The sequence below is a fragment of the Abramis brama genome (genome assembly GCF_963993115.1).
Source record: "Abramis brama genome assembly, chromosome: 10".
Taxonomy (NCBI): Eukaryota; Metazoa; Chordata; class Actinopteri; order Cypriniformes; family Leuciscidae; genus Abramis; species Abramis brama.
Genome location: NC_139972.1, coordinates 42,762,146 through 42,788,136, shown reverse-complemented (window position 1 = coordinate 42,788,136; position 25,991 = coordinate 42,762,146). Strand labels below are relative to the sequence as shown.

General features: G+C 37.9%; 3 protein-coding genes across 3 annotated transcripts; 1 reads left to right on the top strand and 2 right to left on the bottom strand.

The window, feature by feature from the left end:
- Positions 1–6,358: 6,358 nt before the first annotated feature.
- On the top strand, positions 6,359–7,707 carry LOC311090439 (uncharacterized protein; the record flags this gene model as incomplete). Its single annotated transcript, XM_084125696.1, has 5 exons — positions 6,359–6,468; positions 6,651–6,798; positions 6,949–7,153; positions 7,225–7,454; positions 7,681–7,707. The coding sequence occupies 5 exons, from the start codon at positions 6,359–6,361 to the stop codon at positions 7,705–7,707; spliced, it is 720 nt and encodes a 239-aa protein (XP_083981822.1).
- Positions 7,708–10,841: 3,134 nt separating this feature from the next.
- Positions 10,842–11,557, bottom strand: LOC311091265 (uncharacterized protein). Its single transcript, XM_084127083.1, has 3 exons — positions 11,353–11,557; positions 11,027–11,217; positions 10,842–10,928 (listed from the first exon to the last, which is right to left on the bottom strand). Exons 1-3 carry the CDS (start codon positions 11,481–11,483, stop codon positions 10,915–10,917), a joined length of 336 nt encoding a protein of 111 aa, XP_083983209.1. The 5' UTR covers positions 11,484–11,557; the 3' UTR covers positions 10,842–10,914.
- A 12,317-nt stretch (positions 11,558–23,874) lies between these two features.
- LOC311090930 (putative nuclease HARBI1) lies at positions 23,875–24,974 on the bottom strand (the record flags this gene model as incomplete). Its single annotated transcript, XM_084126566.1, has 1 exon — positions 23,875–24,974. The coding sequence occupies exon 1, from the start codon at positions 24,898–24,900 to the stop codon at positions 23,875–23,877; it is 1,026 nt and encodes a 341-aa protein (XP_083982692.1). The 5' UTR covers positions 24,901–24,974.
- Between the last annotated feature and the right edge of the window lie 1,017 nt (positions 24,975–25,991).

Sequence of the window (25,991 nt, the reverse complement as noted above, 5' to 3'; positions counted from 1 at the left end):
CGCGCCTGTCACTCGACCTGCCACCGCTTTATGAGCCTGTCACTCGACCTGCCACGGCTATACTCGCCTGTCACTCGACCTGCCACCGCTATACGCGCCTGTCACTCGACCTGCCACCGCTATACGCGCCTGTCACTCGACCTGCCACCGCTTTATGCGCCTGTCACTCGACCTGTCACGCCTATACTCGCCTGTCACTCGACCTGCCACCGCTTTATGCACCTGTCACTCGACCTGTCATGGCTATATGCGACTGTCACTCGACCTGTCATGGCTATGTGCGACTGTCCCGCGACCCGTCACGGCTATACTCGCTTGTCCCGCGACCCGTCACGGCTTCGCTTGTCCCGCGACCCGTCACGGCTATACTCGCTTGTCCCGCGATCTGTCACGGCTATATGCGGCTGTCCCGCGATCTGTCACGGGTATATGCGGCTGTCCCGCGATCTGTCACGGCTATATGCGGCTGTCCCGTGATCTGTCACGGCTATAGGCTACTCGCCTGTCCCGCGTTCTGTCACGGTCATATGCGGCTGTCCCGCGACCTGTCACGGGTATATGCGGCTGTCCCGCGATCTGTCACGGCTATACTCGCCTGTCACTTGACCCGTCGCGGCCAGGGGCGGCGCCAGAGAATTTTTAACGCATGTGCTGGGGGGGTTCTAGATCATTGACAGGGGGAGCTGTATAGGCCTATGTATATAAATGAGAAAAACTTGCCCACTAAATATTTAATATTCAATTATTTTAATGACCACAATTAAAGTTTTAATTTTATTAAATTGAACAAAGCAACATTCAGCATTCAATCAAATAGAAAAGATGTAGCCTATTAATAATAATAATGTTATTTCAACATAACATCTCGTTATTCCGACATAATATGTGTGCGTGCAACAAGCAAGATTTGTAAATCCGGCGACGCGTGCATTGATTTTTATTAATAAACTAGTGCTGCAAATATGAAGTTGACGATCGCCATATGAACGCGCCAATAGAGAGAAATGCACAAGGGATTACATAATCAGAGAGGAGCCCTTTCTTTTCGTTTTGAATTATTTCGTTTAAAGACATTTCAAGCTTTGTGTATTTGATATATTTCTCATGTCTGTTTGAGGCATACACTGAGTTTCGTTAAGTTAGGATGAGATGCGCTTCAGTTAACGTGCAATGCAAGTGACCAGCGGGCGCCTCCATGATTAGCCTATGTCTGTTATATTTGCTTCTTATTTATTAAATCCAGGCAAATGGTTGATGAAAAATTTATTAAAATTAATATACAATTTATACAAAACTAAATTCTCTTTAAATAAAGGCTTTCTACAAAAGAAAACTTAATGAAGTGGTCAAAATCATGTCTGACCCGCTCCATGTCTCTTGATATATTGCGCATCCTATCTTACTCGTGCTGTTCACTTTTCATAAATCAACATAAATGGAAAAAAATAATACTATAATATTTTAACAAAACAGTACTATTACAACAGTATAGTAGGCATACAGACTCTCTATTTGTACAAATTGCTGCACATTCATTTAATTCTGAATTTTGCACACACAAGTTTAAAGGCATTTGTTCAAATCAAGTTCATGGATAATTGTGCATGCATTTATTAATCATTATGATACTAAAATCATAAAGTAGGCTATGTACAAAAAATCAGATGAGCCCATAATATGAACGCAACGTTTAATTGCACATTAAGCATTTTCCTCCCATATAACCATAAGAACGCATTAATGCATTAATGTGGCTTAATGCATTAATGTGGCTTAATGCAGAGAATGTCCCCTAATTATGTCGAAATAACGAGATATTATGTCGAAATAACGATTTATTATGTCAAAATAAGACTTCTTATGTCGAAATAACGAGATAGTATTTCTTCAAAATGCGGTTCAGGGCTTCCATAGAATACAGCCTGAATATAATTGCTTCCATAAATAATTTTTGGGGGTGGTATCGGGGTGCTTTGGTCTTTCTTGGGGGTGCTGAAGCACCTGCTCCTCCCTAGCGCCACCCATGGTCACGGGTATGCGGCTGTCCCGCGACCCGTCACCTACTCCTGTCACTCGACCTGTCACAACTATACTCACCTGTCACGGCTATATTCGCCTGTCACTCGACCTGTCACGGCTATATACGCGCCTGCCTGTCCCGCGACCCGTCATCACGGCTATGGTCCCGCGACCCGTCACGGCTATGCGCCTGTCACTCACGGTTAAATAAAGATGTCTGGGCTAGTTGTAATTCTACATGTAGGCTAGCCTACACAATATAGTAGTAGGCTAGGCTTAGCCTAATAATAATAATACCAATAATAATATTGATAATGATGATAATAATAATAATAATAATAAATATAGTAGCCACTTTTGAATAAGTCACCACTTTTGAATAAGAAACAATATCAAGACTATGAAACTCGTCAAAAACGCACACACTCAAACCACCTGACTGCACATCACATTTTTGACTTTATTGATTCTGCTTTTATTCGTAATGCAATGGACCAGTCAACGGGACATAAATTAATCCTTAAAGGATGGGACTTTATGGGACATTTGCACAAAAAGAATAAATAACTTACGGTAGCCTATTTTAAAAGTCGCTCCGGAGTCGCATATCAGTCAAAAAATGCGCCATGAGGAAGAAAAAAACATAGGCTAGCTATATAGCCTAAGTCGCACTGGACTAAGTCGCATTTTTTTAGAAATTTATTTCACAAAAAAAAAAAAAAAAAATGTTACAGACAGTTCTCCGCTATCGTGAGCGCTCTAAAGCGGCACTAAAATAATGTTTTAAAACTTTCACAGAGACCTCAAACTGAAAGCACAAAGCCTGTCTTTAAATTTAATTTCGTTTTGTATTAATTGTATCTTAATTTTAATCGATGTTTCATCAACCAATTGTCTGGATTTAATAAATAAGAAGTAAATATAGGCTTAGAAAATAGATAATCAGGACACGGAGGCGCTGGTGAACCTGGAGCTCGTCTCATAAATGAACCGAAACTCAGCGTAGGCGGTCCGTGTAAATCCGTGTATCATTCGTTCAGTCGTTTTTTTATTTAATATTGAAAGTAGAAAAATGAGAAAACAGTTCATTTTTCGATTTTTCATTTTTTCCCAAAAAACGAAAAACAAGAATTCAGCTTTAGTTTTCGTTTTTCGTTCTGAGGTAGCAAAATTAATAAACAGCTTGATATTCGATTTCTACACATGGGCGGGAATGAAACGCCCCTTTCCTCTGATTTGTCAGCCGAAGATCAAACTGTCCCGTCATCAGTTCTTCCTCAGTTCTGCACTGCAGAATAAGAGTCCTCCGTTGTGCTGATTCTTAACGCTTTTATTGCAACTTTTTAATATTTTTTCCATCAACCAGACTAACGAATGGCTCGACACAACCCGTACTGGGGAATAGACTAGACAGGGCTTTCTTCTTTGTAGACCAGAGTTCTCAAGTGCCAGGGGTTTGCTATTAAAGTCACGTTTTTTTTATTTATTTTATCATGAACCACGCTGTGTTTTATTCCTAAGTGACTATATAATGCATTTTACTTAAAATAATCTAAATGTTGACTTTCAAAAGTAGGCGCGTCAGAAGGCTATTCACTCTATTTTGGTTCATTTTTGGTGTGCGCCAGAAAGATGTTCAAGGAGTCTGAGACGCAGCGCATCGTGTTGTTTTCTTTATTTTTTAAAGGTCATTTGTAGTCATTTTGAATGTACACAAATAAAAATATAAATTTTACTGCTTCGAATGACAGAGTATTAAAAGACAGAATATTATTCTGTTCCCAGAATATTATTTCCCCTGCTGAGCAACAAATCCAAGTGATGGCGCTGGCGCATTGCTCGCTCACACAACATCTAGGCTATTATCAGTTCACTTCTGGCATTGCTAACTTGACATCGCAGCCTATTCATTATTAAAATAAAACACAGTCAACCAAATATATAAAAATTATTCTGCTTAATTTAATTGGTCTTTTGTACAATATAAAGGCTGTGCTGCACAGTCCTACTTGCTGTTATTCCAAACTCATTTCCCTTGCTGTGAAGATGATGATTTAGCATATACGTGTATATTGGGACTCGACTGAAGTACGAAGCCTTCTTTACATTACTAGTTAGCATCCAAATGTTACATTGCAAATATGGAAACCTTGGACCGAATGAGAGATGCGCGAAACCAATGTCCGTACAGTTTCAGTTTCAATAAAGGACATAATAGGCTATTATTATAAGTTATTAGGTTAGGCTATATTTTTATTATACGGGCTACTTATTTTTCATTCTTGTTGTTTTCTGAATACCATTCATTTAAGGATTTGACAGGCTACAGAAAGGGGAAGTATAATACGCATAGACATATGTTATTAATAGTGTTTATAATGTTAATGTTGTATTTTATTTACGGTCTTTTACACTATTTCTGAATAGGCTAATAATACAATGCGTTTGTTTCCCTCTCAACATGACCGTGCGCTGGGGCTTATTCAGATACAGCACTAGCCTAGAGTACCTTATTGCTTTTTATAAAACTCAAAGCACATCTTTGAGATATAAATTAATACATTTCAGAAGAGTATGTATTTTAATATCTCTGTTGTTCTCTGTTCTCCGGATGTTAGATAGTCAGTCTGAATGACAGTTCATGCGTTTACGTTAAAATAGGCCTATTATATAGTCAATGCATTATTCTTTTCTTTGTGTATTAGTGTTAAAAATATTTAATTTACAACTAATTATATTGATTTATATCTTCATTTATTATTAAAAAAATAAAATAATTACTGGGTGAGGCGACCATGGTAGCCGTCTCACAGCCGTCATTTACCCTGCATACCCAGCTGATGCAAAGCGTAGGTGAATTTATATCTACACAGAAGAAAGCCCTGTCTAGTCTATTCCCCAGTACGGGTTGTGTCGAACCATTCGTTAGTCTGGTTGTTTGATGAAAAAAAGATTAAATGTAGCCTAGTTGCAATAAACGCGTTAAGAATCTGCACAACGGAGGACTCTTATTCTGCAGTGCAGAACTGAGGAAAATCTTCGGCTGACAAATCAGAGGAAAGGGGCGTTTCATTCCCGCCCATGTGTAGAAATCGAATATTCAAGCTGTTTATTATTTTTTCTACCTCAGAACGAAAAACGAAAAATCAAGCTGAATTCTTGTTTTTCGTTTTTTGGAAAAAATGAAAAATCGAAAAAGGAACTTTTTTCCCATTTTTCTACTTTCAATATTAAATAAAAAACGACTGAACGAATGATACACGGATTCGTGTACCTTCGGATAATTTGTTTTTTCGTTTTTGTTTAAAAAACGGAAAAACGAAGAAACCGTTAGTTTATCGCATATTCAAACCTTCTCGTGGACATAAAAAACGAGTTTCAGTTTCTTTTATTTATATTTTTTATTTTGTTTTCATCACACGTTGTTCTAATGCATCAAATGAAAATACAATAAAACCAAAAACGAAAAATGAAGGTTTTTAATGCACAAAGCGCGTATTAGTTCACCGGAAGTTTACTGTATCCCTGGTTACTGGCGCTTGCGATCTATGCTTGCGACAAACAAGGTGGCGTTCATCAATCAAGATGGGGTCAGTCCTGGAAAATCACGCTGAAAACATAGTTAATATGATAAATAATGGAGCAACGTATTCTGATGTTTCCACTGCCTTGGCGTCCATTGGAATTGAAAGAGGCCATTCTGTGGCCAGCATAAATAAGTTCCTTGGCGACCGCAACCTGGTAAAGAGAGGGCATTTGTCGGATGATCATTTGGAGGTGGCAGTGGCCAGTGCTATTCGAGAGGTGAGTTTATTTTTTTATAATCCTGCTGCTGCTGCTACTACTAAGGGATGTGTACTGTCCGCCTGCAATTTGACATATCCGGTTTAATATTATTTCGTACAGACTGGACCGTCTTTTGGCCGAAAAATGATGACGGTTACCTTGCCTCAAAGGGACTCCGCGTTTCAGAACGCCGCGTTGGATCAGCACTGAGGCTTGTCCATCAACCTTACCACCAAGCTCGTTTACAGGTGCCTATTTCACAGTGTTGTCTGTCTTTTCAGTTTAATTGTGTAATAATGTATGCAGTGTTTGATTAGTATGTGTATAGTAAAATTGGGGTATGAGGAATTAATACAATACTAATCAAAGACTGCACAATTAACCTGAATAGACAACACATTGTGTATGTTACATTATTAAACTTAATGAACTAGTAAACTCATACATTTATTACCATTTAAATTCCCAAGGAGCTCGAAACTTAAACCCAGTTCCTTACAATGCTGAGTATTTTGGTCACAAATTACATATTGACCAAAACGAGAAACTCGTAATGTTCGGAGTTACGCATGTGATCGCAGTTGATGGGTACAGCTACAGAGTCGTTGGGCATGCAACCATGCCTGTCAAGAACAACCTTACTATCTATGAGGAGGTGTACAGGTTAGTTGGAAAAAACTCTGTAATAAGAAATCATTAGTAAAATGAAATACTAGTTGAGTTCTGGTGTTAAATGTGTGTTGTTTGAGTCATTCAGCTCAACTAATAGATATGTATTTTAATATCAACTGTATGCTTTTAGGATTTGAGCCATTTTTATGAACGCTTTCCTTATTGTATTTCAGACCAGCTGTTCTGACCAATGGAATCTGGGACCAAGTACGTGTAGACTGTGGGAAAGAATTTTATTTATGTCTCTTTATGCAAGAGATCCTAGCTGCATACAGATATAACACAGTAAGGGAGCCTTACAAGCAGACACCTTCAACAAAGGTGAGTAGTTTTAAAAAATAATAATAATAATAATTAATCAATTGTTTGAAACCTGTGGTAGGCCCTCTATAAGTTAATGTTTTTGATTCATATGTTCAGTACGCATAAAAGTGGTGGACTGCAAGATTATAATTTTAAGTTTTAAATCAGAACCACAGGATTGAGCGAATGTGGCCGGAGATAAACAACCGGGTCAATTACCCTATTAAGGAGGCTTTGATTCAGCTGACTGACCAGGAAATGATTGACATGGAGGACCCCACCACTCGCTACTGTGTGTCTGATCTCACATGCCAGATAGGCCGTATTGGTGTAGGAAGAGTAGTGGACTCGTGGAATGCCCACAGAATACCAGGTATTCTTATTCTTATTAGCAACCAGTTTATTTTTTTGAGAAACAAACTAAAAACACTTAATTTTTTGCAGGGAGAGGTGTCCCAAATGCCTTGGGAGAAGGCGGTTGCTTCAAAAAGTTAAGTGAAGACCTGCTACCCAATTCCATAGTCGCTGCAAACATGTACTTACAAGAGATGGGATCCTCTCTGACCACACCAACAACATTTGGCATCTACCCTTTCCTAACAGAAGAGGACTGTGCATATGCAGAGCAGTCCTTTATTGATCAGTTTCCTGACCTGTCTGTCCTCTACAACAGTGTAATTAACAACAATTACAGAAATTTTCAGGAAGCAGTTATGTGCCTTGTTAACATTACTCACCGATATTCAAATCCTTAAAGGCGGTGTATCTACATGTACTCTTTGTGAAGATAGTGGAATTTAATTTTTTGATTATATTTTTAAATAAGATTGTGGGTCTCATTTTGTGAACCAAATTTAGTGAATTAAGTCTTCTTAATGAACATTTCTATTTTTTGTTAAGATTTGTACAGCCAGTAGCTGTAATTGAGCAAATAAAAGTTTATCAAGCAAGTACTTGTTTGAACAAAACATTTATTAAAACACATTCATTGAACAATGTTAAATACAATTTTTATACCAATGAGGGAAGACAAATAAAACATCTTAAAAGGTTAACGCTCCTTAATTCTATGCCCTGGAATGTATGCACAGCTCTGTGAATGTGTGGGATTTCTCAACCTGAAACTTCTTCCCTGGAAAACAAACACCTTACCAATTCTAGTACAACTACAGTATCTATAAGTTGGGATGATACGTTTTTTTTACGTGAAATTTTACAACCTGGAACACTGTTGTACTGAAGTATTATTTTATAAACTCAAAAAAAAAAAAAAACTGTAGTTAAGGATTTTAAATTTGTGTGCAATTTCACACTCTGGAACACTTTTACAGGAACAATTTAACATGCTCCATATCAGAAAAAAAAAAAATTGTAGGTAAGGATTTTACATTTGTGTGCAATTTCACATCCTAGAACACTATGTCTATAAGAAAAAATGCTTCTTCAGAGAAGCATTGTACAACACATTTCAAACTAACTCTTTCACAACATCTAGAACAGTTGACAGACCAGCCACCCTGATTATGTTTAGCACAGAAAACTCAGACCTGCACTTTAAGCATTGGTTTGATGTTAATGCCCATTCTTCAATGCAAGCTCTACACCCAATGATGCTCCGGCAACATTCGCACAGCATTGGCTCACTGATGATGTCTGTAAAAGCATGGAGGATATGCATTAAAACTATGTCATCAACATTTTTTGTTGCCTACATTTTAGCATGTTGAGGTATACTGGAGTATATACTGATTGCAAAATAAGTTGCAAAATAAAAATATTTAAGAAGCACTATTCATTCTTTAGTAAAACTAAGTAAAAGAAAAGCTGGTAAAGGAAAAGTTGTTCAGTTTTGTTCAGTTCATTGCTTAGCCATTTGGAGTCAAATTCACGCACACATCCATAAAAAGAAAAGGTGTAGTGGAGTCCAGGGTGTGTGAATGCTGCACACACATATGGCAAGTTACACTACTCACAATAAGTTAGGGATATTGTTATTTACATGAGTGCTATTCCTATTTGGTCTGAAATTTAATGAAATAAGTAAAAGTATCCTTTGATATTACTAATAATGAATGAGAAGAAACACCATTTTCATTAGTGTAATATTTATTACCCCAAAAATGTAGACAATAACAAGGGTAGCCCCAAATAACAAAAATTGACAATGTCAGTAGCGGGTGTTTCCACCATTTGCCGCAATGACAGCTTGACAGCGACGTCTCATGCTCCTCACTAGCCTCATGATGTTGTCCTGAGGCAATGCGTTCCACTCTTCCACGAGTGCTGCAAGCAGTTCTGCCAGGTCACGTGGGGGTGGGGTACGATCATCCAGTCTCTGCTTCAGCTGGTCCCAAACGTGCTCTATGGGGTTCAGGTCAGGGGACATTGCTGGCCATACCATATGAGGCACTCCGACTTCCTGAAGTCGAGCTGTGACAATTCTGGCACGATGTGGTGGAGCATTATCATCCATGAACAGAAAGTTGGGGGTGTGCTGGCGGAATTGGGGGATGATGATGGGTTCTATGATGTCTCTGCTAACCCCCAGGGTTAGCTTTGGTGGAGGAGGTGTAACAGTCTGGGCAGGCATCACCAGTCAGCGCAAAACTGATTTGGTTATTGTAGATGGCTCAGTCACTGCACATTCTTAGTGACTGAGCCATCTACAATAACCAAATCAGTTTTGCGCTGACTGGTGATGCCTGCCCAGACTGTTACACCTCCTCCACCAAAGCTAACCCTGGGGACCATGTTGACCTCGGCGTATCGCTCACCTCGTCTTCTCCAGCAACACTGACGAGTGCCGGGTCACCTTGCACAGAAATGATGGTCGTCAGTGTTGCTGGAGAAGACGAGGTGAGCAAGACGTCGCTGTCAAGCTGTCATTGCAGCAAATGGTGGAAACACCCGCTACTGACATTGTCAATTTTTGTTATTTGGGGCTACCCTTGTTATTGTCTACATTTTTGGGGTAATAAATATTACACAAATGAAAATGGTGTTTCTTCTCATTCATTATTAGTAATATCAAAGGATACTTTTACTTATTTCATTAAAATTCAGACCAAATAGGAATAGCACTCATGTAAATAACAATATCCCTAACTTATTGTGAGTAGTGTATTTTAACTATAAACCCTTAAAGGGATAGTTCACCCAATTCATTCATGATTTACTCACCGTCAAGCCATCCTAGGTGTATATGACTATCTTCTTTCAGACGAACACAATCAGACATACATTTAAAAATATCCTTAGTCCTCCAAGGTTTATAATGTTTGTGAATCGCAGCCCAAATTTTGAAGACAAAAAAAAAAATGCATCCATCCATAAAAAAATTAATCCATACGACTCCATGGGGATAATAAAGGCCTTCTGAAGCGAATCAATGCATTTGTGTAAGACAAAGATCCTCCTTTAAAACATTTGGGCTGTCATTCATAACTATTATAAACCTTGAAGGACTAAGGATATTTTTAAATACATCTCTGTTCATCTAAAAGATAGTCATATACACCAAGGATGGCTTGCGGGTGAATAAAGCTTGGGATAATTTTCATTTTTGGGTGAACTATCCCTTTAAGTGTGTGGTAAATTGTGAAGTTAATACATCAGACCCTTGGCGTCTCATACCTCTACAAACAAGGCAGGTGAAGGCCTCCTTGAGCTGTGATGCCTGCTGCATGTTGACTTGGTTTCTTTCCCTTGTGGCCAGTGTGTTGAGCTCCCGGAGTCTGACAGCAACACTCTCCAGACCTTGAGATGCCTCCAACACCTCAATCTTTTCCAAAATGTCCTGCAATCCAGAATCTTCTTCCCTACACACACATAATATATATCAGTGGTTCCCAACCACATTCCTGGAGGCCCACCAACACTGCACATTTTGCATGTCTCCTCAAACACACCTGATTAAGGTTATCAGCTCATTTTAGATAGATAGATATGCTTGTTTGTAACTTGATCAATAATTATACATTCCAATAACATTTACCTGGATTAATAACAAACAAAATTAAAATAAACTTAATAGATCCAATAAAATAATATCAATCACCTCATCCTTTTTCGTCTGTGTTGAAGCCTGGAAAAATGGCTAATGAGCATCGCGTTAATTTTTCTAGAGGTTTGTCTTCAATACTGGGAACCTTAACACATACAGTACACACAAAGGACACTACGTCAGTAACAGAATTACTAAACAAATGACAATACAATATAATACAAATCGTGAGAGTTGTGTTACCTCGTGTTCCTTCTGAATCCATTATTTCGTTCCAGTTTGAATCCAGCAACACAGGAGATTCTGTAGTCCTTAGGTCAGCTTGAAGTTTCTGAACAATGCCTGTAACACTGGCCTCAGCTTCAGTAAACCTTACCACCACAACACTTTTGGGAACTGGTTTGCCATCTAGCACTTCTGCAATATTTATTGCTCTGAAATTTGGAAACAGATTTAACATTTGATGAACTCTCTAGTAGTATTTAGTTTACATATAAACCCTGTTAAAAAAAACACTCACAGTTAAGTGCAATAATATAAACTAATAAATAAAAAGAAGGTTTTCAAACCTTGTCCAACTTCGGCTTGCACGGGGCGTTGTTGTGAGAACAGATCCAGATGATGCTGGTCTTGTGAAAGAGAAATGTCGCTGAACTGGTGTTGAAGCAAATGCTGAAGTTGATGGGGTGTTTTGCGGCATCTCAATTGGGTCACCATGGACTTCATAATGAGCCCTTAATGTCAAGTCCAACGAGCTGAAAGACCCTTCAGCATTGGGAAAGATTGCAACGTTTGAATTATCAGTCAAATAGAGACTGTCACTGCTGACCTACACCAGAAAGAACAAGAATTAGCAGAGTAAAATCGTATGTCATTTCAAAGCCAGACATATTCAATTCAGTTTAATCAAGTTATGTAGCAGGCCAATGTTGCATCTATAACAGTTCTGTAAAGTAATATGATGGTAAATGTAAAACCTCTGTGCAACAACAACTTAAAATGTTTCTCTCACCCTTACTTTATATCACTTATGGAAAATATGGGCTGGCATATGTTCTATGCCAGCAGTGTTCGAACTATACCGTGTCTTTTGGGGGAGCCCACTTTTGTTGGGGGGGGGTATTGGTTATGCGCGTGCCATACGAGGATGGGAAGTTCGGATCATTTTACTGACTCTCGTTCCATCTCGTTCATCAAAATGAAATAATCTTTTTTCGAGCCATTTCGTTCATCTAAGGGGCTTTAAATGTTATAGTTTTAACTGGCAAATTCACCGAACACATCCACCTACGCAATCTTGATTATATTCTGAATTAAGAAATCATTATAATGCAGTCAAAAATAATTTACAAGGAACATAAATAATTACTTTACCTTAAGAGTCTTTCGTTCATCTGTCACGTGACAGACGCAATGAATGGATCGTTCATGAACGACAGATATATAACAGCTACAAGTCACAAGTGTATGCACTAGGCCTACTTGCTTTATGCAAGCACTATAGGATAAATCACTTTACAGGATTTACCCTATTATACTTTATCGACCCGAATTGATAGGTCAAACAGCAAACATCCACCAACAAATAGTCTATAAATAGACTCTCTTTAAGTTCACATGAACAACGGTTAAATTATTCGTCGGGCTACAGAAGAATACCATAATTCCTCCGTTCAATTAGGCCTAAGACATCGAGAGTCACGCAGACCTATAACAACCCAGCCACAACACATTTTGGGAATAACATCCACAGAATGGATTTCAAGGACTTCGCGTGCAGATCAATGGCCTCGTTTATATTTTTTTCGCCGAATCTGTGAGTTAACAGAGTGGGAAAATGTTTGGGGTGTTCTTAGTCGGTATTGTGTATCAAATAAAACCAAAGAAGTGTCTTTTAAAATTGCTCACAGAATATATCCTGTGAAAGACACATTAGAGCGTTTTCATCTGGATATTGATTATAAATGCTGTTTTTGTATAATAGTGAAAGAGAGTCTATTGTGCACTTGTTTTTTGAATGCCCCTGTTCTTCAGTCTTTTGGTATGAGATGTCTCAATTTCTAAGTGTTAAAATGAACTGCAATATAGTCTTAAATTTGTCATCTGTCTTGCTTCATTCGAATGAATTTGACTTTTCTAAAGGAAAAATTTATGTTATTGATTTGTTTCTATTATTAGGAAAATTTCATATTCATCAAACTAAATGGAGTAATTCAAAACCCAACTTTGCTCATTTTAAAGCAGCCTTTAAAATGTATTTTGAATCTGTAAAGTTTTTAAAAAATCAAAAAGCCCAAAGATCTGTATCGCTGTTAAATGAATTTAATATATGTGTGTGATGCCCTTTTTCTTTTGTTTGTTTCTTTTCTTTTTTTTCAATTTATTGTTGTTTCAAGTTATGTTTATCAAATGTGAAAATGTGTATAAGATTTGTAACAAGAACTTGATATCAAACTCTGTAATTTTGAAAATGCAATAAAAAAAATAAAAAAAATAAAAAAAATCTGTGAGTTAACATGAGTGGAATTTGCACCGCAGCGCCACCACACCTTGATGCTCATGACAAGAATAGCATGCATTATCTTTATTGAAGTGAATTACCGGTATGGGTTTGAGCCAAGCTCCCCCTAGCTCCCCCGTAGTTCGCACCCTGTATGCCAGTGCCCCCCAAAATTTCACAAATCACGTTTTCAGGGGAGCCCATGTCTTATTAAGGGGAGCCAAGCTCCCCCTAGCTCCCCCGTAGTTCGCACCCTGTATGCCAGTGCCTTTCATGCTTGGTCCTTGACTGTAGCACTGCACATGTTTCCCTTGTATGCCACATCCATTTTAGAGTACTAGTGAGCTCATCAGGAAGCATTATGTAAGGTGTGTTTGTTGTTTTGGATGTCTCCCATATTTAACACACCTGACATAGTACTCTAAAAACTGAAATAGTTGTGCCATAAAAGAAAAATGTGCAGTGCTACATGGCATGAGAAACACTGGCATAGAACACATACCAGCCCATATGTTCCACAACTGTTATTAATAACTTAAGGATGAGATATATAAATTGATGTTGCACAGAGGTTTTACATTTACTGCCGAATCACATTACAAAACTTTTATAGATATAAAATTTCCCAGTTATAGAAATCGATTAAAGTGAATTGACAGCTGAGATGTCAAATATATTAGAAGCAAACCTAAAAATCTTTAGTAGATTTCGTACATACATTAGCAAAAAGTGTTACAATGCATGTATGGCTCTACATTTATTCATACTCACATGCTAATAGGTCATTTACTAAGACCAAACTATTAGTTTAGGACTATTCAATTTCGTTCCTGGAGGGCCATGACCAGCAGAGTTCAGTTCAACTTAATCAAACAAATCAGAACCGTCTAATCAAGCTCTTCAGGATTATTACATTGATTATTACAGGCAGGTGTGTTTTATTAGGGTTGTTGAACTCCAGGAACATAAAGGAATAGCCCTGTACTAGTTAACTTAGCTTATTGCCATAGTAGTTAACTTATTTAACCCCCTTTAAAATTATCTTTCTGTGAGTCTTGCAAACCTACCAGAAATATGCGCGAAATTTTTTCAGAACGCATATCTTCATCTTTGAGAGTGACTCTTTTGTTTCCATGAAAAAGCACGTATGTATCCATATTATTCGCACGTGGAGGTGATAAGTGAACTAGATGAAGTGAAGCCTAATTGCGCATGCGCGAGTGGATACTTCCGGTGAACTAATACGCGCTTTGTGCATTAAAAACCTTCATTTTTCGTTTTTGGTTTTATTGTATTTTCATTTGATGCATTAGAACAACGTGTGATGAAAACAAAATAAAAAATATAAATAAAAGAAACTGAAACTCGTTTTTTATGTCCACGAGAAGGTTTGAATATGCGATAAACTAACGGTTTCTTCGTTTTTCCGTTTTTTAAACAAAAGGTAACGGAAAGGTACACGGACCGTAGGCCTATAAGGTAGCCTATTGCCTCACAGACCTGAGACATATAGATAGCTTGAAATGTCTACTTTTAAGCAGAACAATTCAAAACGAAAGAAAACAGACTGCGCTGCTTATGTAATTTGTATGAAATGTGCATTTCTCTCTGGCGCTGCGAAGATCGCAAGTCGTCAACTTCATCTGTCTAGCCGACACTGACATAAAAAAAATAACTGTTTTATTAGTAAACAATTAAAATGTCTCCTGCTATATTTTACATATTTGCCTGTTCCATACAAAACACTGACAGTGGGGTTTTTGACTGATGGGTTTCTTATTTTCTTTTCTTTTTTGAGCAGCTGCGGACAAATTCTTTCGACACACACACACAATATTACATAACTTTTATGTTTTAAAAGGATAATTTAACATATAAATAACAATTTTTAAATAGCCCACTTAAAGTGTTTATTACAAATAAATGACTAAATGCTAAAAATTAATAAATTTAATGAACAAACATATGCGTTGCATTTACAATTCTGTGAAAACAGTGACGCGGGACAGCCGCGTAGAGCCGTGACGGGTCGCGGGACAGCCGCGTATAGCCGCGACAGGTCGCGGGACAGCCGCGTATAGCCGTGACGGGTCGCGGGACAGCCGCGTAGAGCCGTGACGGGTCGCGGGACAGCCGCGTATAGCCGTGACAGGTCGCGGGACAGCCGCGTATAGCCGTGACGGGTCGCGGGACAGCCGCGTATAGCCGTGACAGGTCGCGGGACAGCCGCGTATAGCCGTGACGGGTCGCGGGACAGCCGCGTATAGCCGCGACGGGTCGCGGGACAGCCACGTAGAGCCGTGACGGGTCGCGGGACAGGCGCATATATAGCGGTGGCAGGTCGAGTGACAGGCGCATATAGCGGTGGCAGGTCGAGTGACAGGCGCATATAGCGGTGGCAGGTCGAGTGACAGGCGCATATAGCGGTGGCAGGTCGAGTGACAGTCGCCGGTGGCAGCTGCCCCTGCCACGGAAAGATTTTACTCCCTCTCATAGGGTATCAAATTAATGAAAGAATAAACCCTTTAGCTTAAACATGCTCATCTGAATGGCTTTTACATAGTAATTCTGTTGTGTAATGTTTTATGTTTGTTCGAATAGAGTAGACATGACATGACCTCACTGGAATTCCTAAAATGCAATGTTCCAAAACAACTTTTTGACGCATTAATACATGAATGCAATTATATAATGGCATTCTATGCATTACTCATGTGTAATAAAGTAAACCAAGCAACAAAGCAAAGATCCGCACACCGGAGAGCTCCCATTTACAATATTTTATTAATGTGTGACGTTTCGGGCCTGAGGAAGGGCCGCGAAAGGCCCGAAACGTCACACATCTATCTATAAATTACAGAAACGTCTGTCTGTCTGTATGTCTGTTAACCACATATCTCTCGAACCGTTAGTCCGATGGATTTCAAACTCGACAGGTGTCTCGCTACGGGCACGAGTAAGTGCAGTGCCAAGTTTGACGTTGTTTGGATGAGAAATGCTAAAGATATCGTTAAATATATCATTTTTAAAAGGTTGTGGTTTAAAAATAAACATTCTGACATTAGAGGGTTGTATCGGTCAAAGAAGCCCCAAGAAGGTTGTGGTTTAAAAATAAACATTCTGACATAAACACTCAGTCAGCTACACTGTTTACTTCTGAATATTATAGTTTTCTTTACCAAGAAACACACACAAAAACTGATTTTGTTTCTTTACCAAGAAACCAACAATTACTAAAAACACACACAAAAACTGATTTTGCACGGGCACTTTGCACTGCTCCCTGAATTGACGGATGTGGATGTAATTCATTGTGGATGTAATTCATATTCATTTGTGGATGTAAACTGAATCTATAAGTCAGCTATGCTGTTTACTTCTGTAATTTATAGATAGATTCTGGTGCGCTTAACGTTATCGCTACTGTGTAATAGTAGCCTATGCTATTCACCAACTAAACATATCCTATTCAATGCGTTCACAGTCTCTTTCACGGGCATCATTTGTAGTTGCCTATTCACAAACTGTTTGCTCAAGCATAGCGTTTTCTTAAATATATCGGTAAAAGAAGCACTTAGAAGGTTGTGGTTTAAAAATAAACATTCTGACATAAACACTCAGTCAGCTACACTGTTTACTTCTGAATATTATATTTTATTCACAGCCATCATTTGTAGTAACCTAGCCTGCTCCCTGAATTCAATGCGTTCACAGTCTCTTTCACGGGCACCAAACCAACAATTACTAAAAACACACACAAAAACTGATTTTGCACGGGCATTTTGCACTAGTTAATACAATATTGTAAATGGGAGCTCTCCGGTGTGCGGATCTTTGCTTTGTTGCTTGCATTATATATGAGATCCAGCACCCGTACTTGACTGGGATGTGCGTGTTTCAACTGCTCCTTTTAATAAAGTAAACCAATCATTACGTGTCACCCTCAGGCTGAATAAGGACATTAGAATTCTGTCAAAAGTGTATGTCAGCGATTAGAATATAAAGCTTTACATTTTCATCATAACTAGCGCTAAGATCCAGTATTTTCCCTACCTACATTTTTGGCAAGGACCCGCTACTATAAAGCATCGATCTACAATGAAAGAATCATAATCAGTTTGAGGAGCTTATAACTTTAGCATTGACACTAATCTTTAAAATGTAATTCATATTGCGTGTAAAAAAATACATAAGTAAACGTGTTATCGACTACATATATATATATATCAGTGGCGTAGGTTTGATTTTTAAATTGGTGGGGACAGGGGCATCATATATATATAAATATATTTTAAGTTTTCAGAGTCACTGGATATTGGTAGGGAGTCTAGGGACACGTCCCTAGCATCCCTACTAATATATATATATATATATGTGTGTGTGTGTGTGTGTGTGTTTTATAATTGTGTATAACTACTGTCGATTTCTATTACAGGCTTGTGTCTCTTCCGTTTTCGGATTTTAGTTCCAGGGCTGCATTTACTTCATTTTCTCTAACGTTAGTCATTACCTTAAAGTCCCGTTGTTCGTGTTGTTGATACATTTTCAGGTAAGCGAGTTTGCTTAAAGTTGATTTGAATGTTACGTTAGCTAATATTGTTTGACTATAATATTATACATGTATAACTATTATCTATCACCTAAATTTGGTGTTTGAACAAGCAAAGTTTAGGATTATCAATTTTAGTAAACAAACATGCACAATTCTGTTGTGTTAGTCACACTCCCCATCTAAAATGGTTAAGTGTGATTCATAATGAGATGGCCTAGTGTAATTTTGAAACTGGTAAATTTGAAAGTTATGCAATGATCTACGTGAAATTTGATGATTACGATAATGAATGTAGGCATTATTTTCTTTGTCTTCTATAGCCATGGGCATGTTAATGACAGAATTGGTCCACAAAATGGAGAAAGGGGGAAGAAAGCTGATTAAGTGGTTGCAGAAAAAACGTCTACTTGCACCAAAGATGAAGTGCCCTGCTTGTAAACATCACATGAGAATGGCAAAATCAGGCTCTACAAGACTTGGTTATAGATGGTAAGTATAAGTAACTGTCTACATATTTTGCTTAGTTGTGAAATATTGATTTCCCTTTTCATATATATTGTATTATGTATTACTGCCAAATGTATTGAGAGAGAGAGAGAGTGAGGAACCAAATGCAGAACTTAGAAAAAGTAAACAGAACAGCCATGAGGGGCAAAATGTAAAAAACAACAACAAAAAAAACAACACCACACTTAGTCACTTAGACCAGCCGGTTGCATAAAGCTCTAAGACTAGTTTTACAAGTTAGACATGAAATGTTTTTCTTTTGACTGTTCAAATTTTTTTTTAAAATAAGTTACATTAAAACATAGATTAACCTAATTTGATTTGATACTGAAACCTAAGTGTTACAGCCAGCTCTCAGGCTGCAACAAAAATGAGACCAGACACGTCAATTCTCAGCAAAATATTTATTTTAACTGAAGAAAAAACAAACATAAGCATAACATAAATAAAGATGTATCAGGGTCGGGCAGGACACTCAGCAAAGCACAGACCAACGAACTCCATACCAGAGACAAACACCCCCCAAAAAAACTTCACGAGCAGTCTCCATCACATTTCATTCTGCATCCAACAAGATAAAAATATTTTAAAATTATTTTTTTTCTGGTAATGAATAATAACATGGCTGTTTCATTTTGATTTGACTATTTGTAGTACAACCGTGGACGATTTGGGAGAGCCTGGAGAAGAAAACGTACATGGGTCTTCGGATTGATGGAGGTGAGGGGCACACGTCGAAGACCAGTTTTGAAGTTGGTCAAAAGCCGTTCCAGAAGGCATCTGCTACCCATCATACAAAAGTATGTAAGAACTGGGAGTCAAATTCTCAGTGATAGATGGAGAGCATACAATACCTTGCAACAGCAGGGTTACATTCACTATCAGGTGAACCACAGACGCTTCTTCGTACATCCACAATCGGGCGCCCAAACCCAGCACATGGAGCGTGCATGGCGCTCATATAAAGAAAATATATATCGCTACAGAGGAAACCTTACTGAACATTCATTAAAAAGAAATCTTTGTCTCATTGAGTGGAACTATTGGCTTGGGAAGGATCACAGACATGGACCCATTGGCCGCCAAATTCATGACATTAAAAAGGTGTATAAATTTAAATGAGACTAAACAAGACTGTTCATAACCAGAAGAAAATTCTTCGTTCTTGTGTGATGTTCTCATAGGCCATACGTCCAGATTTTAAGCCCCCTGTCCGGCGTCCGGCGCAGCCTCAAGCCAAACACTCATTTGCCGTCCTTTTTGGAGTTGTGGTAAATCGGCCTAAAAAACCTGAAATGTGTATTTTATTTATTTTTTGCATTCATTATTTGTTTATTTATGTATTTATTTTATTTCCAGAAGTCCAAAAATGTTATGTTTTCAGGCACTGTGCACTTTGCAAGACTGGTTCATCTAAGTTATGGAAATGGCCACCCTATGTTCTCGGTTGTAATCATTATACATGTACTGTACAAAACTCTACTCACCCCAGTTAAAATGTTTGGTTAGTGTTATTTATTTTACTTTTATTTTAATTTTCTATAATATTGTGTCTTTTACTTAAAATTTGTAGAATGCCAAATTACATTAAAGGTGTGTAAAAAAAACACAGAAATTATGAGTTTAATTTCATACATCATACAAACCTTTAACATGAAATTTGAATCCTGGCAATTGTGATGTGTGATGTCTACACCTGTTTCTAAGTATGTGAATATTGCATTCATATACAAAATGAGTAAAGTACTGTGTCTTACAGTAGTAAATGTATAGAAATAATAAATAGGCACGAGGTATGTTAATACAAGTTGCTTTGGTGTGTTTTATAGCTTTTAGTCAAAGTGAAGTAACTTTTGAATACTTAAGGTCAAATAATTAACTCAGATTTAACTGGATGTTACCAGCTTCTGCTTTAGCTTAGAGACAGTTCCTTCAATTGAAACTGTATTATTCCAATACATTTATTATTATTATTATTATTATTATTTTGGTTGAAAGTAGTTTAAAACTTTTTCAACCTAGTTTAACGGTATTTAATCATTTAGATAAAATTGTTTGCCCCCTACTGGACATTATTTTTGATTAAATGATCAGCTCTTCTGGAATGATCAGTTCTTCTTCAGATTATGGAAACGCCAAAAAGTGTGATTGTGTTGCTGCGTCAGTCACAGATTCGTGGGGTAGGTTTGAAAGTTTTGCGTGAAACAGTCTGGGAAAACAAAGACGAGGGAAGCGATCTAAGTATTTTTATCAAACTGAGTATTCCAGGAGACCGTGGGGAGGCCGTGATCCCCGTACTCCTGCCCACAGACATTGAAGCGTTGAAAGCAGGTAAAACGTTTTCTACACAGAGTAGACTTGCGTTGCTTGCGCTTTTCTTTTGTGTGTGTGTGTATTCTCTAATTTAACTGGATGAAAAAAAAACGTATGTCATAAAATGTACTTTGAAATAACATATTTTTAAATTAAGATAATCATGTTAAGTCGTGCCATGTCATAGCAGCAGATACAGTTCTTGAGGCCCTTCCGGTTGACGATAAAATGATGGACTCTGCTGCTGCTGCGCCTGGCCCTGCTCCATCAACTGCACCTGCCCCTCCTCACAGCTACAGTAAGTTACATTGTTGTTTTTAAACATGATGTGCTTTTAAATATTTATATTTCAAGTTTCCCCTGACATGCTTTTGTATAGGTTATTGTATGAAATTTTTAAAATACATGTAAAGAATTAGTTTAAAAGAAGTTAAAGCAGAGAGACTTAAAGTACATTTATTTTCTTTTAGAGAAACCAAAAAAGAAGATGATTAGCTCCTCCTCAACATCCTCTTCATTGTCCTCCTCCTCCTCATCTTCCACGTCTTCTTCTTCTGAGGCAGAAAAGAAGAAGAAGAAGACAAAACCCAACGAAAGATCGTTTGGGAGGAGGAGTAAGTTGAAATTATAAAATGCTACTTAGCTAACACACTTTCAACTTGTTCACCTACATTCTAAAAATTCTGGACATGATTTCAATGTTGATGTTTTTTGTCACTGAAAATAATAATAATTTCTCACTGTATATTTTTTCTCAGCAACCCAAAAGAGGATAAGCGGTTTGGAAAATAGATGTATTGTGTTAGGCTTTACACAATTAAGCTATACTGAGGGTACTAGAATGTTTTAAAGGATTAGTTCACTTAAAAAAAAAAAAATCCTAATAATTTACTGTTCTCCTTGTCATCCAAGATATCCATGTCTTTCTTTCTTCAGTTGAAAAGAAATTAAGGTTTTTGAGGAAAAATTTCAGGATTTTTCTCCATTTAATGGACTTTAACCCTCTGAGGTTGACAAACGCGCGGGCGCGTTTTGCTGGATTTTCTCCACATTGTAGCACTATAAACTTAAATTTCTTCGTCATTTATGGTCATACAGAAAAAAGAAATATAAAAAAAGAATCTGTGATATTTCTACTTTTGTATGTGTCCACTTACAATCAAATCAAAACATTGTGCTTTTGTAAAATAAAGAAAATAAACAGGGTGTGCGTTCTGCCTCTCCGTCGCGGTGAACTTTTTTTTCTTGAGCACGTCTATAAACTGAAACAAAACTCAGCGAATACTTGTCACACATTTATGAGCCATACACCTTTATAAACATTTAAGTGTGTACTTTTAAATGATCGGATTCAAAACGAAAACAAATATTCTCTGTTTAAGTAATTTGTATAAAACCAACAAGATGTCCAGCTTCTCAAACGCTTCCTAATTATTTTTTAATTTACCACGCCTACTCGCGCAAAAGATATTCACATGCAAATCTCCACATGGAACGCGATCGCGCTCATTACCTCAACAACAAAACACTTCACTTCACTTTTCGTCGAGTTTGAAAGACGTGCCTGAGCTTACATTGGATTTACATCAGAAGAAGAAGAACCCGATTTGAAGACAAGAAAGATAAGGTAAGAAATTATATACTTACATATTAGTTTGCTATTGTTGCATAAATTTCACATTGCAGTTGAACTGTTGCTAGATATATGGTGAATATTATAATATTTAGACCCGTGTTTACTGTTACTGTGTTTGTGGATATCTGCTCAAACGTAGATATGTATATGGTAACCCTAGGCCCGGTTTCACAGACATGGCTTAGCATAAGCCAGGAGTAGGCCTTAATGTGTACTAGTTAAACTGGGGCATTTAAGTACCTTTCATGAACGTGGCTTAAAATAAGATTAGTTAGTCTGAGACTACAGAGTCCTGGAGTAAATTAAGTAAGCTTAAATGAAAACACCTGGGATAGGCCTGATTAAGTTGAGTATAAGCACATGCCGTTGGGCTGATGGTGCTCATAAAAACCTGGAATGGACCAGAAAACATTATTATCGGTGTACATTTTGACACAAAGCAATGGCAGATGCAAAAAGAATTCGTTCCAAAAACTTCAGTGAGTATGAAAAAACACTACTGAAACAAATTTTGACAAACCATCCAGTTATTGAAAGTAAAATCCACACTACTGCTAGTGAGCAAAAGAAAAGGAGTGCTTGGAATGCAATTTGCAATGAATTTAATGCAAATGAAAATGCAACCACAAGAACAATACAACAACTTCAGGTGAGATTTCTTCATTATTATCATTGCTCATTTCTCATATTCATATTTTTGGGACAATTTATAATGAATGATTTTTGCCTGTATAGACTCTGTGGAAGAACCTTAAACTGGCTTTAAAACGACAGAATGCAGAGATCAGAAGACAGCGATTTACTACTGGTGGTGGACCACCAAATAAAGACAAAACTGATGAATTGAGTGACTTGCTGTCTGGAATAATACAGCACCAGCAACCTCTGGATGGTATACCAGATGATGATCACTTGAACAGTTCAGATGAAGATCTGAGCACAAATGGTATGTTAGAAAGAAATTGATTTCTTCCTTTGGTACATATATTCCACTCTGTCAATTTTTATTCTTCTTTCATTGTAAGGATCATGTGAATTTATTTGTGCCTCTGTTTTTCCCCACAGAAGAAAGGAATCTGAACGGGTTGGAAAAGCCAGAGCACAGTAATTGTGTGCCTTCCACATCTGCTCCTGCATCCCTGAGAAAAGATGCTGCCACCACCTTTCAGCAGAGAACAAGCAAGATGACCATCCATGAAAAGTTAGCCAGAGAATTTCATGAGGAAAAAATGAAATATCTGAAGGAAGAACATGAAATGAAAATGAGAATTCTACAGGTTGAATTGGATATGAAGTTGGAAGAAAGAGGTATGATCCAAAAACGATACAGTAAGGAGGCAATTGTGATTACCAGCCATGGTGAACAATATGATGTATAAACAATAAAAACAAAAATAAACCTTTTGTCATTTAGATATTCATGACTGAGTGTATTTAAACAACCACAAACTACATTTTCAACCAGTATTGGTTTAGTAATTTTTTTTAATTTTGCTGCACACTATTTTAATTTTGTACAGAACAAAAATTATCAAGGCAAAATAAGGCATAATGAATACATTCCATATTGAAATACATCTCATCTAGCTGAAGTGCTGCAATGTGAACGCAACTCTGTGTGCAAGTCCTCGTTGGTCACTGGCTGCCTCAGTCATGGGCACATCTGCTTCATCGTCATCTTCCATTGGAGGATCAGGACAGCAGCGCTGCTTCAGGTAGTTGTGCAGCACCGCTGTAGCAATGATGACCTTGCAGCATCTCCTTGGCCTGAAGCGAAGTGTATTACGTAAACACTGGAATCGATTTTTCCATATTCCAAACATGCGTTCAACCATGCCTCTTGTTCGGATATGAGCTCTGTTGTATCTTTGCTGCTCAGCTGTTGTGGGATTTATGTATGGAGTGAATAAAAAGTTACTCTGACCATATCCACTGTCACCAAGTAGAAGTCCACTATACTGTCCACTCTGAAACTGAGCACATAATGAAGAGTTGACAAAAATCCTTGAATCGTGAGTTGAACCTTTCCAGCGCGCAACAATGTTTGAAAACTCTAAATTAGGTGTGCATACACCCTGAACGTTGATAGAAAACCAGTTCTTACGGTTCCTGTACTCCTCAGCATCAGGGGTTGATGGACACTTGACAGGAACATGACATCCATCTATACAGCCAATGACACCTGGGAAGTGCCCATATTCATAGAATTGCACTTTATATTTGGCTTGGTCAGCAGCATCAGGAAACTTTATGTAAAGACTCCTCAGTTCACAAATGGCTCTGCTGACTTTGTGAACTATTCTACACACAGTTGCTTCACTGGCACCACACAAATCACCAGTTTCACGGTGAAAGGTCCCGGACGCAAAAAACCTCAGTGTGAGCAGAACTTGGAGAGAAATGGGTAAAGGCCTTCCTCTCAGAGACAGACAGGAAAGTCTAGGCTCAAGCAAAGATATTATCTCCACTGCATTTTCCTTGGACATACGAAAGCGGTCTTGAAAAGCTGTGTCATCAAAGTAATGTAATGGATCACTCCTATCCACAAGTACTCTGGCTGGCCTCTGTTGTGCATGTTGGTTTTCATTTAGATATTCCAAATATTCCATGCTCCCTCACAAACAGTACTAAGCAGGAGTTAAACCTGCCTCTTTGAAGGATTAATTTAAGATTCAATTTAGTCATAGACTCTAGCTATAATCCTTCCTCTTGCAATCGGCTTTGTTTAATCCAGAACAGGCTAAATCTTTGACTATTTTAATATATATCTGTGCAAGTCGCTTTGAGTTAAGACAGCTCAAGTGGGCAGTTTAGTCTGGGACTAGGCTTAAGCCATGTCTGTGAAACCGGGCCATAATGTTTTATATTTGAGCGCGATCGCGTTTGAATGTATCATATTTTGGATCGTGATCGCGTTTGAATGTATCATATTTTGGATCGTGATCGCGTTTGAATGTATCATATTTTGCAGCGCGATCGCGTTTGAATGTATCATATTTTATCCAGCACTGCGCATAGCTTATGCCTACAAGGCACAACAAACCTAGTGTTCACTGTTCATTATATTATATATTGTTGGAAACATTTGTGTGTGTGTGTGTGTATTCTGTGAATTTTAAAAAGCAATTTTAACCAGAAAAATCTAAAATTTATTCCCAAAATCGTGCAGGCCTTTCTCTTGATGTCAGTATGTTCACTTTTTTTTTTCAGGGCCCAGATGCCACTGAGGACTTCAGTGAACATGAACATGGTAAAGTGAAAATCAAACACCTTGGAAATGAAAGGTATGTACAATGTTTTTAGGAATGGCACAAAGGTCTCTGTCTTTGGATCATTGTTTTCAATAAGTGCTTTTTTGGCATTTGTTGTGTATCTTTGGGTTATGTTGTGTTGTAAATAAATCCAAACAATTTAAAAGCCATTCTTTTTTAAATCTCCTCATTTACAGTATTGTGCAAGGTTGCCCAGAATGACAGGGCCTGATAGCTCCTAATAGGGCCATTAGGGGAGGGTCTTTGTCTTTCTCAGGTGTGAAAAGCTTACATATTAATGAGCTCTCGCATAAGGCTTTTTCACACAAAACACGTCGTAACATTTTTAAATCAATATATTGTCTTATCTGAATGAGCAATCAGGGTGATTTTCACATAGTTTTAGAGCAAATATTCTAGGCTACGTCATACAATTTTCAAAAGTCTTG

Bases quoted from the DNA above. Each gene is read 5' to 3' on its own strand.
- LOC311091265 (XM_084127083.1), bottom strand. From the start codon at position 11,483: ATGCCGCAAAACACCCCATCAACTTCAGCATTTGCTTCAACACCAGTT. The intron at 11,218-11,352 runs GTTTGAAAACCT...TCCAAATTTCAG, and splicing joins GCAAGCCGAAGTTGGACAAG to AGCAATAAATATTGCAGAAG.